General features: G+C 45.6%; 1 protein-coding gene across 2 annotated transcripts in view; it reads right to left on the bottom strand.

The window, feature by feature from the left end:
- Myo3b (myosin IIIB) overlaps window positions 1–16192 on the bottom strand; it is a 394965-nt gene that overhangs the window by 248463 nt on the left and 130310 nt on the right. For both annotated transcript variants that reach the window (XM_076569620.1, XM_006972402.4), the window contains one exon: window positions 2140–2205. In XM_076569620.1, the coding sequence (XP_076425735.1) occupies window positions 2140–2205 (66 nt within the window). The remainder of the gene's footprint in view (window positions 1–2139; window positions 2206–16192) is intronic.

Raw genomic sequence — 16192 nt, 5'->3', positions numbered from 1 at the left:
GATGAGTACTCCTGAAAATATCAAAGTTAGAAAACGTAATCAGATTGGAATTGGCCTCCCATGGGATTTGTCAGAAGGAAACGGGTAAGGAGGAGGAGGAGGAGGAGGAGGAGGAGATATTCTATAGCAAGCATGACTCTAAAAGTTTTCACTTACCATCAACTATGTACCTTATCCTTAAATCCACAGGAAGAGTACTGTGCTGTTTAAGACTACAACCATGCTCTTGAGATAAACACACTTAAGTAGAACTTGTGAGTCAAATCACAGCTTTGCGGCATGGTGGAGTGGGAAGGTGTATCTGTGAATATGTAATGGAGTTTTCTAGGCCAGCTTCAGAGAAGGTTGGTCAAGGTTATCGGCACAGCAATGGAATGAAAGGGAAATTCTTTGGATCCAGAGAGATTTCTCTCTGTGTGTGGGGTGCTCTGAAATGTGGTCACAAGCCACTGGAGTGTCTTTGGCTCTTCCGTTTCCTCCACCTCCTCCTGTGGTTCCCAGATTTCAGAAAGTGGTCCTTTCTTGGCTCCCATGTGAGTGCTGCCCGCCTAGCAAGTGCCGGTAGCCAGTCGTTCTGACTTGTGGCAGTCCCCATGCATTCTGCAGTTAGGGCAAAAATGACGAAGTTGGGCGGAGGAGCAAGGATATGCCCTCTAGCCTTGGCCCTGTACCTCACCCTCCAATGCTGCTCTCTGAGTTTTCCCTTGGCCCTAAACCTCACAGTCACCTTCCGACGCCATGTCTCTTGGTAGTGTTCTCTGAGTTTTCTATCCCGAGGGGCATGGCACGGGTCCAGGAGGGATTAGGTAAACAAACAATTTTCGGGACCCTGAGCTCTGTTGCATTTGAAATGGAAATGAAATACAAACTCAAGCTCTCATACCAACTCCTTTGGGGTCAAACATGTTTAGAATTCTAAATTTGATCAAATTTCAGACAGCTAGACTGGCGCATTGGCTGCACATTATGTAACAAGGCAGAAGGATCTGGGGCAGGACACTACCATCAAATAGGAATATATCTGCATTGAAACACATGAATATTCACATTAAGAAAGATAATGACTATAAATAGCCCCTCATCAGTTCAGGGCACACATTGCCCCCACATCAGTTCACATAAGGTCAAGTTTTGCTGCTGGATGACTCAACTACAAAATAACTTCTATTTTCAGTGCTCTTTGGGTTTAATGACTGTGGATGAAGATTGTCGAGCTAGACAGATATTAAGGAGGGTGATCCTGTTTGGTTTGTTACCATGACTCTTTGTGGAAGATAAGACCACACATAGGCATAAATGAGAAAAAAAATGTGTCTTTTCCTTCCCTATTTATCAGCACTTTGGGTCATCTACTTTCTCCTCCCACAGTCTCTGAAGCTCTTGTTTGGAATACCAGGTGTTGGGGCATCTATTCCCAGTTCTACCTGGTAGTGGCTTCTAATGATTGGTTCTTACTCTATTACTGAGTCTTCACTTGGGGATTTGGGGCCTCCTCAAGCTGAATGAGCATCTTAGATGTATTTGGTACCAGTGTGGCCCTCTCCTAGGACTAGGCCCCAAACCTAAGATCTCAGCTCTGAGTCACCCTTTGGTCTCTATGTTGGTTCTACTGTCTTAGTCTCAGTAAATCTGGCCTGGTGGGGCCATCAGGGGCCTCATGCCATGCCGTAGGGTTTTGCTCTTGTTCTCCAGACCTTGTGTGATGGCTAGGACACTTCATCTTGATGCCTTAGGCCAAAGATCCTACTTTGCCCCCCATCATCTTGGAAACTGATGCTTGAGTCCTGCATTGAAAATCCTAGAACAAAGCCCAGTGATCTAGCTGCCATACCTGCAAACCCGGCAGTTTTCCGTGTCTCTCTGCCCCCAGCGTAGACATCAGCTACAGATGTGCATCGTCTACAGAGCTGGTTTGCAGGTCATGTGATAATGAGGACCGATAACAGCTGAATCAGCTGGGATCCCTTAGTCTTCAGATTCTGTGGGAGCTCCTGAGGCCATTTACTGGGACAACCCCTGGGTTATAACACGCTAGTGGGCCCAGCTAGGACCAAGCACGTTCCATAGCTTGGGTTTCAGAAACCATAGATCAAGACCTTGCTGCATACATAGGTAGTTCCCAGAGGAAGAAATACTCACTGTGAAATGAAGTGGTTAAATTCCTCACACCATGCTTCTGGGTGCAGCAAAGTGGGTGGAGGATTTCTGAAAAACAAAAGCAAGGCTTTGCATTAAAATAAACTGAGGTTTGGTAAAGGGCAAAATATCAGTTAGTGTTTGTTGATGCCCTTCTAAGCAGCGGAGGGGGGGGGATTGCTCTTTCCCAGGTGGGGAGCATTCACTTGTGGAAACCCACAGAGCCAGCCCCTCCTCCTGTGGTCACTCATTTTCCCAGATTGAAGGGGACTTTGTCCTGACCTCAGCACTAGTGTGAGGCACAAAGAGCAGGGGCATTCTTCAAGAACAGACCCGCTAATGAGCAGCCAGACAAACACACAAACCATTGTATCTGAGAGCAGAGGATTATGGGTGCTGTAAGAAAGCTATAAGCATGATGCCAGGGGGCCTAGAGAAATCGACTTTTAATTATGCAGGGTTTTCAGATCATTATGGTGCCATTTGAATTAATTATATGACACATCTAAAGCATACTCATGATTGCATCAGTCACATTTTAACTGTTTCCTATGTGCCAACCTCTGCAATAGGCAGAGGAGAAATTGAAAGCCTCCAAACAGTGCCCCAGCTTCTACGAGCTTCCCAAAGGGAGGCAGACATGTTCCATGCCTGATCACCGGAGGTCCATGAGAACAGGGCATAACAGGAAAGTTCCTAGGTAAGCGGCTCACTAGACCACCCCCAGTGAGAAATCAGCAAAGGAGAAAAGGCAGAGCCTTGAATTTATCTACTAGTTCCGAAAAGAGATTCGTCTACACAACAAAAGTGGGGCTCAGGGGTGACTCAGTGGGTAAGGATGCTTGCTATGCAAGCAAGGGGGTCTGCATTTGAATCCCCAGCACCCCAGAAAAGCCAGGCATGCCTACACATGCCTATAATCCCGGCATTGGAAGGGACAGGGTGGAGTCAGGCACATCCTGGGAGCTCACTGAGCAGTGAGCTTAGCTGAAACGGTGAACTTCAGGTTCAGTGAAAGACCTTGTCTCAAAATACAAAGGGGAAGACAATAGAGGAAAACACCAGACATCTTTCTTTGATGTCTACATGAGTGTGCGTGGGCACACGCACCCCTCCTTGGACACACAGTCACAGTCACATGCACAAAGCCGAAGTGAACTGACTGTACTCCTTGCCATTAGTGGGAACAGGGGCTGGTGGGTAAATTGAGTTCAGTAAATAAAAGAACACTTCCACACACTCAAGTCATGACTGTACATTTTGCTTGAGTACTGACTGTTTTCTAAGGCAGAATACTGCTCAGCTTCAAGGGACAGAGGAATGGAAAGCCGTAAGAACAGCTAGAGATTAGAAAAAAAAAATTTCAGATAATGTGATTGCAATGCATCTCTCAGGATCTATTCTCTTCCCATTTCTTATATCACAGTTTTTATTCTGACATTGCTACCATATCAAAGGCTACAATTTCCTGGGCATCTTGATCCTGGATGTGGCTGCATGACTGAATTCTGACTGATGATGTACAAGTCAAATTGTTCTATGGTGTTTCCAAAGAGTCTACTCAGAGAGAACAGACATGCTACCCTCTTTCTTCTCTGCTTGTACATCCTATGTGCTGGGGCCTGCTGGTGTAGGAATTTGGGGTCTAGCAGTCCATGATGCAGAATAACCAGCTCTCCTTTGGATAAAATGTATAGGCATTTCAATGTAATGTAAGAAGATAAATCTGATGGAAAATGACAGTTTGGAGTTTACCTGCCTCAATGCCTGAGGTCTGAACCTAAAACTGAACTCCTGTAAAGATAGCCCCATGGTCACAGACAGCACTAAAGCTATGTGAGGTTGACCTCTGACCTCTATATGCACACTCATGTATGCACTCATGCACACACACAGAGACATCTTCACACATAAACACATACACACACGAAGCAAGAGGTAGAGAGTCAGTGTGAAAGAAACACAGCTCATTCCTGCTTCCTTTGAAAATGGAGTGGGTGGGCTGTGACGCCAGGAATGCAGGCAGACCCTTGTGACATGGGGCTGAGCATCAATTGTTACTCAGAAAAACCAGAGACCCTCAGTTCTATACACACTTGGGACTGAATTATGCTTGTAACCTGAGTGATGAGAAAGCAAATTCTCCCCCAAGCCTTGGAAAAGAACGCAGCCCTGCTGAATGCTTGGTCTTAGCACAGTGGAGTCACATCGGACTTCCAGGCTACAGAACTGTGAGATAATAAATTTGGATTGTTTTAAGTCACGAAGTTCAGGGTAATTTGCTATGACAATAGCAGAGACCTAATACATCAATCAAGCATCACATCCTCTCTACTCTACTTTGGAGTCCCTCTTTCCCATTCCAAACCAGCCATACATCATCTCAGCCCATACTTCCCCAGAAACCTGTGTCCTCCATTTCATCCTCTGCAGTCCAACTGGTATCCAGTGGCTAAAATTGCCTCATAACATACACATTTGACCTTGTATGACCTTGCTCAAATTTCCTTGCAGATCCTCACTGCCAGCATGACCAAATCTCAACCCCTTTACATAATACATAGGTTATCTTTCCAGCTGGGTGGTGGTGGCGCACGCCTTTAATCCCAGCACTCGGGAGGCAGAGGCAGGCGAATCTCTGTGAGTTCGAGGCCAGCCTGGGCTACCAAGTGAGTTCCAGGAAAGGCGCAAAGCTACACAAGAGAAACCCTGTCTCGAAAAACCAAAAAAAAAAAATATATATATATATATAGGTTATCTTTCCTACCAATACCATTTCAAACCATGTCCTCCACTCAGAACCTGTGCCTCCCAACAAGTTCTTTCCTTTACTGCCTCAGGACCATTGTACATGGTGGATTGACCCAACTGGTCACCTGGTGGGCTCTTGTTCATTCTTCATGCCTAGCTATCATGCTTAATACAATATTCTATAGTTAAAACATTTGTTTTTATGTTTATGGATGTGTTGCCTGCCTATATGTCTATGTACCACATGTATGCTGCTGCCTCAGAGGCTAGAAGAGGGTACCAGATCCCTCAAGACGAGAGTTACAACCAGTGTGGGTACTGGGAATAGGACCCAGGCCCTCTGGAAGAGCAGCCCATATTCTTAACCACTAAGCTGTCTCTTCAGACCCATTATTCTGTGGTGGTAATCTAATTGTACTGAAATGTGATTTTGATTGTATGTTAATAAATAAAGTTGCCCGGGGGTCAGAGCTATTAGAGCCATAGCAAGAGTGTGGCGGTGGTGGCACACGCCTTTAATCCCATAGATCTCTGTGTGTTCAGGGATACAGCCAGCATTGGAGACATATGCCTTTAAGACCTAGGGGGCTGTACATTCAGACAGTGACGAGGCAGTCACGTGTTTGGGTTTACAACCAATGAGAAGGCAGAACAAAATACTATAAATAGACGAACAGACAGGATATAGTTCTCTTTCGGGAAGCTGGGACACCGCAGGTGGAAGGGTGAGATTTTAGCTCTGAGCTCTGACCTCTCGGCTTTCTCTTTTACATTGTTTCTGTATTTCTTATTTAATAAGATTGTTGGTTACATCAACATTACATTTACATCTGTAAATTTTTGATGAATAAGTTACTACATGAATAAATACATATATGTTGTAAGTAATAAATGCAACTTGGACCCCAAATACATATATATTGTAAGTAAGTAATAGTTCCAGGAATAAATACAACTTGGCCCCCAAAGTGGCACAGTACATAGAAAAGCATGAATAGCCCTCTTGGATGAAAGCAGATTCCAAATACATTATTCACAGTAAGCAGGGTGATAGTGAATGAAAGAATGCCAACTTGTGCTGAGCTTGACGATATGATCCGCAGTCTCCACTTCTGAAGTCCACATATCCCCACATACTTGAACACATCTGTGTTTGCTACTTGTCTTATTGCTGCCCCAAACCACCTGACAAAAGCGACTTCAGGAGGGGAGGGCTTATTGGGGCTCACAGCTCCAGGGACCGTCTATTGTGACGGGGAAATCACGGTGGCAGGAGTGAGAAGCAGCTGTCCCCAGTCAGGAAGCTTGCTTTCTCCCTTCTATCCAGGACACCAGCCTAGGGAATGATGCTGCCCTCATGTGGTGGTGGTGGCAGAGGCGTGGGAGTGTCTTCCTAGTTCAATTAACTTGACCAAGATAATCCCTCAAAGACATGCCTAGAGATTTGCCTCCAACGTGACTTTATACCCAGTCAACTGGCAATCAGTATACACTATCACAGTATCCAACAGTTATAAACCAACAATGACGTAAGTTTCACTGTAGATATAGCTGATGTCAGCACATTATATACATTCCTGTGGTGGCCTGAAGACAGAAGATGAAGGCTAATATGAGTCATACTGAATTCTTGGTCCCCAAAGCTCCAGCTGAATGCTTCACTTTACAGGTCACCTCACCAGCTCCCTAATCTTATAATATCAGAAGTGAGGAAAATATAGCTTCCAAAAACTTTTCAGCTGGGATGGTGGTGCGTTCCTATAATCCTAGCGCTTAGGATGTTGAGTTTGAGACCAACCTTAGCTACAGTGAGACCCTGTCTGTTCACTTCCACGCTTCACTTTTTAATTGGGTTGTATTTTATTAGTTATTTTTTATTGAAAAATATTTATACATTATACTTTGATCATGTTTTCCCTGCCCAATTCCTCCTAGGACTTCCCAACCTCCCAATCTACCCAACACATATTAGTTCTCTCTTTCTCCAAAAAAATATCCAAAACAAACAAAAACAAAAACAAGCAAATACCACATGGAAATAAAATAAAAACCGACAAAACATAACCCTTTTTCTCCCTCAAAAGTATCCAGGAAAAGTGGAAGAGTCCAGTTTTAAGTTAAGACATTTCTTTCTTCAACGTTTACATACTCTACAGTTTTCTATTCATGAAAAGTCTATTACTTTGGGAGACAAATTAGGTGAACACGTATGCAAAAAATGCCAAAAATCAATTAGCAAGCAACCCTCATGAAGGAACAAAATAAAATTATCAAACACAGGGAGCACATTCAGCAAGGGTGTGAAGAGAGGTCTCTCCACGAGGCCAAGCTGGGTCTCTGGGGTCTGTGAATTTTGAGACAGGTACTGAACAGAGGGGGCATACAACAGTTGCAGAGGAGGAGGGTGTTAGGGAAGGAAGGGGGCGTAGGGAGGAAGATAAAAAGTATGGCCCCTAGTTGTGGTTAACATCAGTTTTAAATACCTCAGAGTGTGTTCAGAAGGGACTCTTCTTATTTACTCATAAAAGCAATAAAGCAAGACATTCGCAGGCAATCAAACTGTTGGGAAAGTATTAACTACAGCCTTGGAGATGCCATTCTGATTGCAATTAGTAGAACCCATTAATGGAGCTCAGTAGTTAGGCATGCGCCTGTATCTGGCCGCTCAGTATCACACTCCAATCCTAGGCAACATGGCTTATTGCCCGAAATTGCATCTTACACACTAAAACAGTTATTTTTAAATGTTTCTATTTATTTGTATTACATGATTCCATTTCACTATATTAAAAAAAAAAAGTCCCCCAAGACAGGAATAATAGAGTGAAAAACAAGATTCCCCCATTCCAGTGCTTAATCTAGTCTCCACCCTACAACTGTATTGTGAGTGTTCCTCCTTCGGACTTTTTATATGCATTTATTACACTTGTTCCTAATATATATGTACTTATGTTTGCGCTGTAAGTACAATATACATTTTATGGTATATTAATCTTCATATTTGTAGTTTGGGGCAGTAGAAATGAGACTATATGCTACATGTAAGTGTCCTGGCTCTTATTTTTTTTTCCATCCTGGAATACAAATTGACATCATCTCATGTCAACACCGTACCTAAATGATGGTCTACAGTGTGGGCATATCGTGTTTTATTTAGCCATTCATCTGTTGTGAACATGTAGATTGATTCTAGTTTTCTGTCTGTGAGAGAGACAGTTGAGTAGTTTACAGTGCCATGTCACCTGTGATTTCTAACTTGTAAAGGTTTCTTTGGGCTGGCAGATGGCTTAGTTGGTAAAGGCGCTTGCTGTACCAGCCTGATGACCTGGGTTTGATCCTTGGAACCCACACAAAGGTAGAAAGAGAGAACCAATGCCATAAAGTTGTCCTCTGATCTCCACACATGTGCTGTCATGCAAACGTGCACACACACACACACACACACACACACACACACACACACTAATATATTCATTTTTAAAATAAATTGTTTTTGGTGGTCAACATTTCTCACTGGGAAACCCTTCCATCCTACAAAGAAACTTAAATGCCAAGAGAGCTGGCCCTCACTGCCTGGTCTCCTGAGCTGGCCCTCACTGCCTGGCCTCCTGAGCTGGCCCTCACTGCCTGATCTCCTGAGCTGGCCTTCACTGCCTGGTCTCCTGAGCTGGCCCTCACTGCCTGGTCTCCTGGAGATGACTCAGGAAGTGGAGGAACCACAGACCCCTGGAACACCAGAGAATACGCTGGGAATGGTAATCTCGACTTGCTCAAGTCCACCAGCGTCAGGCTTTGAACCCTACTACTGGGCTCTTGCCCCTTGCAAGAACCGGCCCAACGATCTCAACACCCCAACCCACATGGCACAGGCCAAGATCTGTTGAGAACTTCCATGTGCTGTAATTATGCCAGAGGAGAATAAGGTCCAAATTTCAAAGAAATGGTTGAAGGCATTTTTCAAAATCAAGACTAGATGATGCAAACACTTTGTCTCACAGTAAACTACAGCCTCATCAAGAGTGAGCGATCGCTCCAGGATGGAAAGATGCCTGGGCTACACCCTGCAGCCACTAGACTCTTAATCATCACTCCTCTTATGTAGAGGAAAGCAGGGGAGGAGGATGTTTGCAGAGACCAGCGGCACCAGAGTCACATCACCTATAGGCCACCACTGCCATAGGAAGTACAAGTTTTACGGTTAACAGCTTTTGAAACTGAGGAAAGCGATAAAGAGAAAAAACAAGAGAGCATGCTAAAGTTTCAAGCTTGTTTGTTCTTTCACTTTTCTCTCTTCTGCCGGGGAGAGGACAGGAGTTGAGACGAGGTCTTGCTCTCTTGCCTATGCTGGCCTGGAACTCATAGTCATCTTCTAAATGCTGGGACTTCAGGCATGTGTCTCTGTGCTGCCTTGAGTCTAGTAATTGTTATTATCTTTACAGGTTCTCATGTAGCCCAGGCTGACCTCAAGCTCCTGGGTAGCCAAGGATGTCCTTGGGATTTTGATCTTCCTGCTTCCACCTCCTGCTGGAATTGAAACTGGCATGAGACACCACACCCAGTTTCTAGTTCTTAATAATACATTTCACCCTATTCCTTAAGCAATGTCATCTGCAGTGTTAGGCTAGCGTCATTAAAATGTCAAGTTACTCCATCAATGCGAATGGCTTGCAATGAGCCCTTCACAGCCACTCATAGTCAGGAAGTGACACAGACTTCATTTCCTCGAGCTTTGAGCTCTGTGTGAGTCAGCTTCAAGTCATCTCAGAATCTCAAGCTTATAGCAGCCAATGTTACCCCAGGTCTATGCTAAAGACAGGGTGTGAGGGTGAGGATGTGGGTTAAGAGGGTCATCAAACTTCATTAATCCTTGACCACGACCCCAACATTTCAATTCACAAAAGCCACAAGTGACATTCTCCCTAAAACACACGAACCCCATTTCTCATCCTCTACCACCACTGTACTCTGCCTACACAGCATGCACGTACACAGGACACAGGAGCAGTTCGGCCACGCGTGCACTCTGCAGGCAAAGTTGATGCTTTTAAAAGTAAATGCTGCATCCATAGACATGACAGAGGGACAGGTTGACGTGTGGTTTGCTGTCTGAGCCAATGTGGCCATTTGCTGGCATCTGTTCCTTAATGTCCTCCTTCAACAAGAACTCAGCAACACCATCATATCCAACTGTTACTGTCCAATGTGACAGAGAACTAGACCTTGCCCCAGGGCTGGCCAATGACCTCTCTCCTACGTGGTCTGCTTCACACAGACTGAGAACCAAAAACCTGCTCTTTTCCACACATGGTTTTTGTTTAATTGAAATATTAAAATTAAAGAGTGTATGTGTGTTTGTGTATGTATATGATATGTGTGTGTTTATGTGTTTTGTGTGTGTTTATGTATGTGTGTGATGTGTTTTTGTGCATGTGTATGTGTAGGCATGTGATGTGTGTTTGTGTGTGTGTGTATGTGTGTGATGCATGTGTTTATGTGTATGATGTGTGTTTGTGTGTATTTTTTTTATTTATTTAACTTTATTTTATGTGCATTGGTGTGAAGGTGTCAGATCCCCTGGAACTGGAGTTAGACAGTTGTGAGCTGCCATGTGGGTGCTGGGAATTGAACCCAGGTCCTCTGGAAGAACAGCCAGTGCTCTTAACCCCTGAGCCATCTCTCCAGCCCATGTGTATGTTTGTGTACATGTGTTGATGTGTATATGTGATGTGATGTGTGTGTGTGTGTGTGTGTGTGTGTGTGTGTGTGTGTGTGTGTGTGCCGTGACACTTGTGTGGAGGTCGGAAGATGGCCTGCAGGAGTCAGTGTTTCTCCTCCACTGTGTAGGGTCCAGGGATCAAACCTGGGTCACGAGGCTTGGCGATGAGGTAAGAGCACCACAGAGCCCTCGCGCCAGCCCTCCTCACACATCGTAAAAATCCACAATTCTTTAAGAATGGATGACTTTGGGGCTGAGGACAAGGCTTAGTCTCAATAAAGTGCCTGCCACTCAAGAATGAGGATCTGAATTCGGATTCCCATACCTATGTGAACGCCAGGCACAGTAGCCCATGTCTACACCCTCAGTAGCCCGTGTCTACACCCTCAGTAGCCCGTGTCTACACCCTCAGTAGCCCGTGTCTATACCCTCAGTAGCCCGTGTCTATACCCTCAGTAGCCCGTGTCTACACCCTCAGTAGCCCATGTCTACACCCTCAGTAGCCCATGTCTACACTCTCAGTAGCCCATGTCTAGACCCTCAGTAGCCCATGTCTAGACCCTCAGTAGCCCATGTCTACACCCTCAGTAGCCCATGTCTAGACCCTCAGTACCCCATGTCTACACCCTCAGTAGCACATGTCTACACCCTCAGTAGCCCATGTCTAGACCCTCAGTACCCCATGTCTACACCCTCAGTAGCCCATGTCTACACCCTCAGTACCCCACGTCTACACCCTCAGTAGCCCATGTCTACACCCTCAGTAGCCCATGTCTACACCCTCAGTACCCCATGTCTACACCCTCAGTACCCCACGTCTACACCCTCAGTAGCCCGTGTCTACACCCTCAGTAGCCCATGTCTACACCCTCAGTAGCCCATGTCTAGACCCTCAGTAGCCCTTGTCTACACCCTCAGTAGCCCGTGTCTACACCCTCAGTAGCCCATGTCTACACCCTCAGTAGCGCATGTCTACACCCTCAGTAGCTCATGTCTACACCCTCAGTAGCCCGTGTCTACACCCTCAGTAGCACATGTCTACACCTTCAGTAGCCTGTGTCTAGACCCTCAATAGCCCATGTCTAGACCCTTAGTAGCCCTTGTCTACACCCTCAGTGCTCCAGGGGCTGGAGACTGGCAGACCACTAGGACTCACCGACCAGCCAGTCCACCTTAACTGCAATTAACATGAGAGAAGTGCCTCAAAAAATAAGGTGGAAAGTGATTGAGGAAGACACCGACCACCAACCTGTGACCTCCATGCACATGATCACACACATGCATACACCCACACAGACATGCTCACACACGCACACACACATTCATGACTTTGAAGAAGTGTGGTTCAAATCATGCTCTCTAGGTATTTCCTCATGATGAAATCCTTGATTGTTTATATGGGTTCCTTGTGATTATACACTGTGACGGTGAATTGTTCTGTCACATCTAAGCGTTCTGGAGATAAGCATCACTAAGTATCACTCCCCAGTTAGATTAGCATCTTATGAAAAATTAGCTTTCTATGAAGTAAGCCGAAGGCCCTGTGATACAGCAGAGGATGAAGGCCAGGGCTTCAGTGCGCTGTGATTTCCTGGAGCGTGGGGGCCTTCCTCTCGTCGTCGTCAGAAGACATTTAAGTTGCTTCATGTGAAAATCACTGAGCCCTTGCCTGGGCTGAGAAACAGCTGTGGAACGAGATGAAGCAGCCAGCCAGTCGTGTCTCACTCCTTACTGTTGTTGCTGATGGTACTGATTGTGTGACAACCCTAATTGATCTTAATAATGAAAACCTGGAGCCAGATATGGGGGTAAATGCTGAAGATCCTCAAAGGAGCTGGCCACTAGAGAGACTTCTTACCTCTACCAAATCCTCAGCCTGAAAGGACCGGGCTCTTCTCTCCACCCCGCCTCATCACTTCCTCTCTCCACCCAGCCACATCACTTCCTGTTTCCTCCTCCCAAGTGCTGGTATTAAAGGTGTGTGCCACCACTGCCTGGCCTCTAGTGGCCAGCTCTACACTCTGATCTCCAAGCAAGCATTATTTGTTAGAACACAATTGATCTTGGAGGATGCAACTTTACTTAGAGGGGTTTTCTCAGATCGCAAGGCAAAGATCAACAGCTATGGAGCTGATCTGGACCGCTACAGGCACCCCCTTGATGCAGAACGCTGGACTCTGAAACTTAACATGCAGCAGGATTCTCTGCCTGTCTACTACTCCCCAAACTTACCATGAGCAGAAACCACTCTGAGAGCCCTTGAATCCATTGGCTTGGGTCCACTCAAAAGTCAGAAACCACACCAGCGGTTTGAACAGAGAGATATTGGTGGAACAGGATCAAACACACAAGACTATCAAGAACTCTAAAGAATTCAAAATGAATAAGTGCCAGGAGCAGCTGCTGCCTCTAGCAATTGCTCAGAGCACCCATCCACACCGCAGCTGAGATTCAGACCCCACTGGGAAGGATGTGACAGCGGCCCTTGGTAATGGAAAGTTCTCTTTCGAGCACACACATGTCGGCTGGCAAGCAGGAGAGGCTGCTGCCTGATGGAGTGTCTTGAGACCCCCCCAGGCAGCGGCCTTATTGGAGGTGAGTGCCACATGGTGTTCAAATGTCACAGGGAGGCAAAGGGTGTCAAGGGGACGATGAGCCCAGTGGCCTTTTCTCATGCGGTGGCCTTCCAATGCCCTCTACTGACGAAGCTGTGCATCTGCCCCACAGCCCAGCAATGCTCACAGAGTGGAGCCCTGAGCTGACAGAGCTGGCAGAACAGCTTGATTGCTGCTTCAGGAACAAGTGGAGGAGATCAGACAGACGCAGGGGTGCTATGGCACTGGCACCGGATTTAAGGAATTTCAACTTCCGGGTAATGTTTTAGGCAGCTTCAAGCTGCAGAGTGAATCGGCCTCCTCTAACTCCTGACATTTCATGTGTAAGATGTAATGAAGAGATCATGGAGACCAATCTTCTCCCTTGTAAAAAACCTTAAAAACCTGTCTTGTCATGGGGCATTAAGGCTTTTTGTTGTCTGTCCTGGAAGCTCCTTATCAGAATGAGGTCTTTCTGGGAGGCGTCCTATCAGAAACCTTTAGTGGTCAAACTGTCCTAAAGGTGGATGTCAGTGAGGAATAAAAAAGCTTGGGGACCAGCAGAGAGAACCACAGATATTTTCTGTCTTTCTCTGCGTGCATGTGTGCATGTGCGTGTGCGTGTGCGTGTGCGTGTGCGTGTGTGTGTGTGTGTGTGTGTGTGTGTGTGTGTGTTTCTGTGTCTCTGTCTCCCTCTCTCTCTCTCTGTCTCTCTCCTGTCCCTTGGCCTCTAAGATTTCTTCCATCACAGGAAGGGAACGGAATCAATGAAAATCAAAGTGTGTCAGAATCCTAGCACCAGGATTCTGGCCACAGAAGGGGCACCCTTTCCCCCTGGGGCCTCGTTTCCTGTCACTGCCACTGTGAATGTTGTTTGTTGTTGGGAAGAAGCTGATGAGGATGGACAGTGGCTCCGTGTCCTCTTAGCCAACCCCAAGGTTTCCCTGAAAACTGTCTATTTTTATCCCTGCAGTTTTAATACTATTTCTGGATTCTGAACAACGGCAATATTAACTAACATTCCTTGAGAGCTTACTATGCATAAGCATTGTGCCGAGAATCTAGTCTTCACACAAACCCCACAGGGCAAAGAAATAGGTCCTCAGTTTTACAGATAAGGAAATGGAGGCTTTACAAAGTCCAGAAGCTGGTTGACAGTGTGGCCAGTTTCAAACACGGGTGACTCAACTGAACGGAACACTTACAGCCCAGGGCCAGCTGAGTCCCTCCAACAAGACACCACCAGCAGTTCGTGTCATATTAATCGGTATGGTGGACAGGACACAGGAAGTCGGGTGACCTGTCATCCCAGTTACTTAAGCTTAGTAGTGTTCAGATCACCAAGACATCAGCCTGTAAACCCAAAGAATGTTTTGGGATGCAGGATGATCAGAAATGGGGAGTATGAGCTGAACATGTGCTCATCTGTTGTTGTTGTTGTTGTATATTTTTTTCTGTCATTCTGATCCCTCCAAAGTCACAGCTGGTGAAACCAAATGGTCATTTTACCACAATCAGACCAGCGTCAAGGATCACCAAGCACAATTTGTTCTCTAAGGCAAAGCCGCACATCTAATTACAACTCACTGTTAATACATTTGTAATAGACAGAAAGAAGCTGACTGCTCTGGCTTTTCCTCCCCAGCAAAGCAAAACCATTCAGATGGCAGATTGCATGTCTAGTCTTTCTTTCTTATTGCCATAAAGTTAGCAATACATCGTAGACAGGAAAAACCAGGGCAAACCTCAGATGAACAGATTGTACCATCAGATCCGGCCACATTGTCTCTAATGGGGAAAATTAGCAGCTGAATGCTAACACCTGTCACGGTGAGCGGACCCTGGCACACACACCAGGTAGGAAGGCTGTGCACTGCCTTGCAGCTATCTGAGCTCAGGTCACCAGAGACAACACACATGCCAAAGCCCACCAAAGTGCAGAAAGGCTCCATTGAAAATCAGCTGGCTGTGGCAAACACCAGAGGAGATCAAACAGCATTCTTTAGGGAGAGTGGGCATTAACAGTGGGCTCTGAAGACGGCTTTCTAAGGAATGTGGCACTCTAGCACTATGTAGACTCAGAGAGAGACACCAATCTAGCAGAACACACTATGCACTTCCTTTTCAGAGGCAAAAGACACCAGGCACACACCCAGTGGCTGGTGTTGTAACCTCCCTGAGCCAGATTATGGCCTATTGTTCTCACAGGCCTCGAGGTCAGTTGCAATCATCCCAGCTAAATAGATTATGCCACAAGTCCTTGTACTTTGTAAAGGAGGTCCAAGTGAGGAAAGGCACATTTATTTTTCTGACACTATAAATATGTCTTCCCTTTACAAAGGCTTCAGCCATTTTTCTACCTGGTTGCCTAGCAACCCTTTCACGGGACAGACATATTGGAGAGGGATGCCGGAGACATACAGATGAATTTGTATTATTTCACAGATTCCTTTTTAAAAATCAATCTGTTGTGTTCTCCTGTGGCAGGGGTAAGGTAGCATGGAGGGTCAGTGCTAAACTATCATAGTCCTGTTACTCTCCTACCAGGAACACAGGAGGTCAGAGAGCAAATTTCACAACCGTATTCAGCAAACAGAGGAAGACATCCTGTTTATTAATAAAAATGCACAACAGAGCCTCAGGTCCTCAGAAAGACACTGAGTACATAGAGTGCCCACTTAGAGACCTGAGCAGCCCTGAGGGGAGCCTGCCTTTCACTGAATCCTGGTTGAGGGACATGTGGACTATGCTTCGTTCTTGTCCATCTGGTGGCCTTCCTTTTGCTAAATTATATTGCTCTGCAAGAAGTACTCAGTTCATTCTGGTGTTCATGTTCATTTGTGATGTATGTAGCTAAGTATTCCTATATAATTCTTTAAATTTCCCCATCCACATTTGTGGTTTGTCCTCTTTTTTCACTTGGAAATTTAAACTTACTTTTGTTTTTCTTAAAGTGGTTGGTAATTCATCTATTTTTAATTTTTATCTATAAAAA

Source organism: Peromyscus maniculatus, chromosome 4 (genome assembly GCF_049852395.1).
Source record: "Peromyscus maniculatus bairdii isolate BWxNUB_F1_BW_parent chromosome 4, HU_Pman_BW_mat_3.1, whole genome shotgun sequence".
NCBI lineage: Eukaryota > Metazoa > Chordata > Mammalia > Rodentia > Cricetidae > Peromyscus > Peromyscus maniculatus.
The sequence above is the reverse complement of the archived record's forward strand: the minus strand, read 5'-3'. Positions and strand labels throughout refer to the sequence as shown.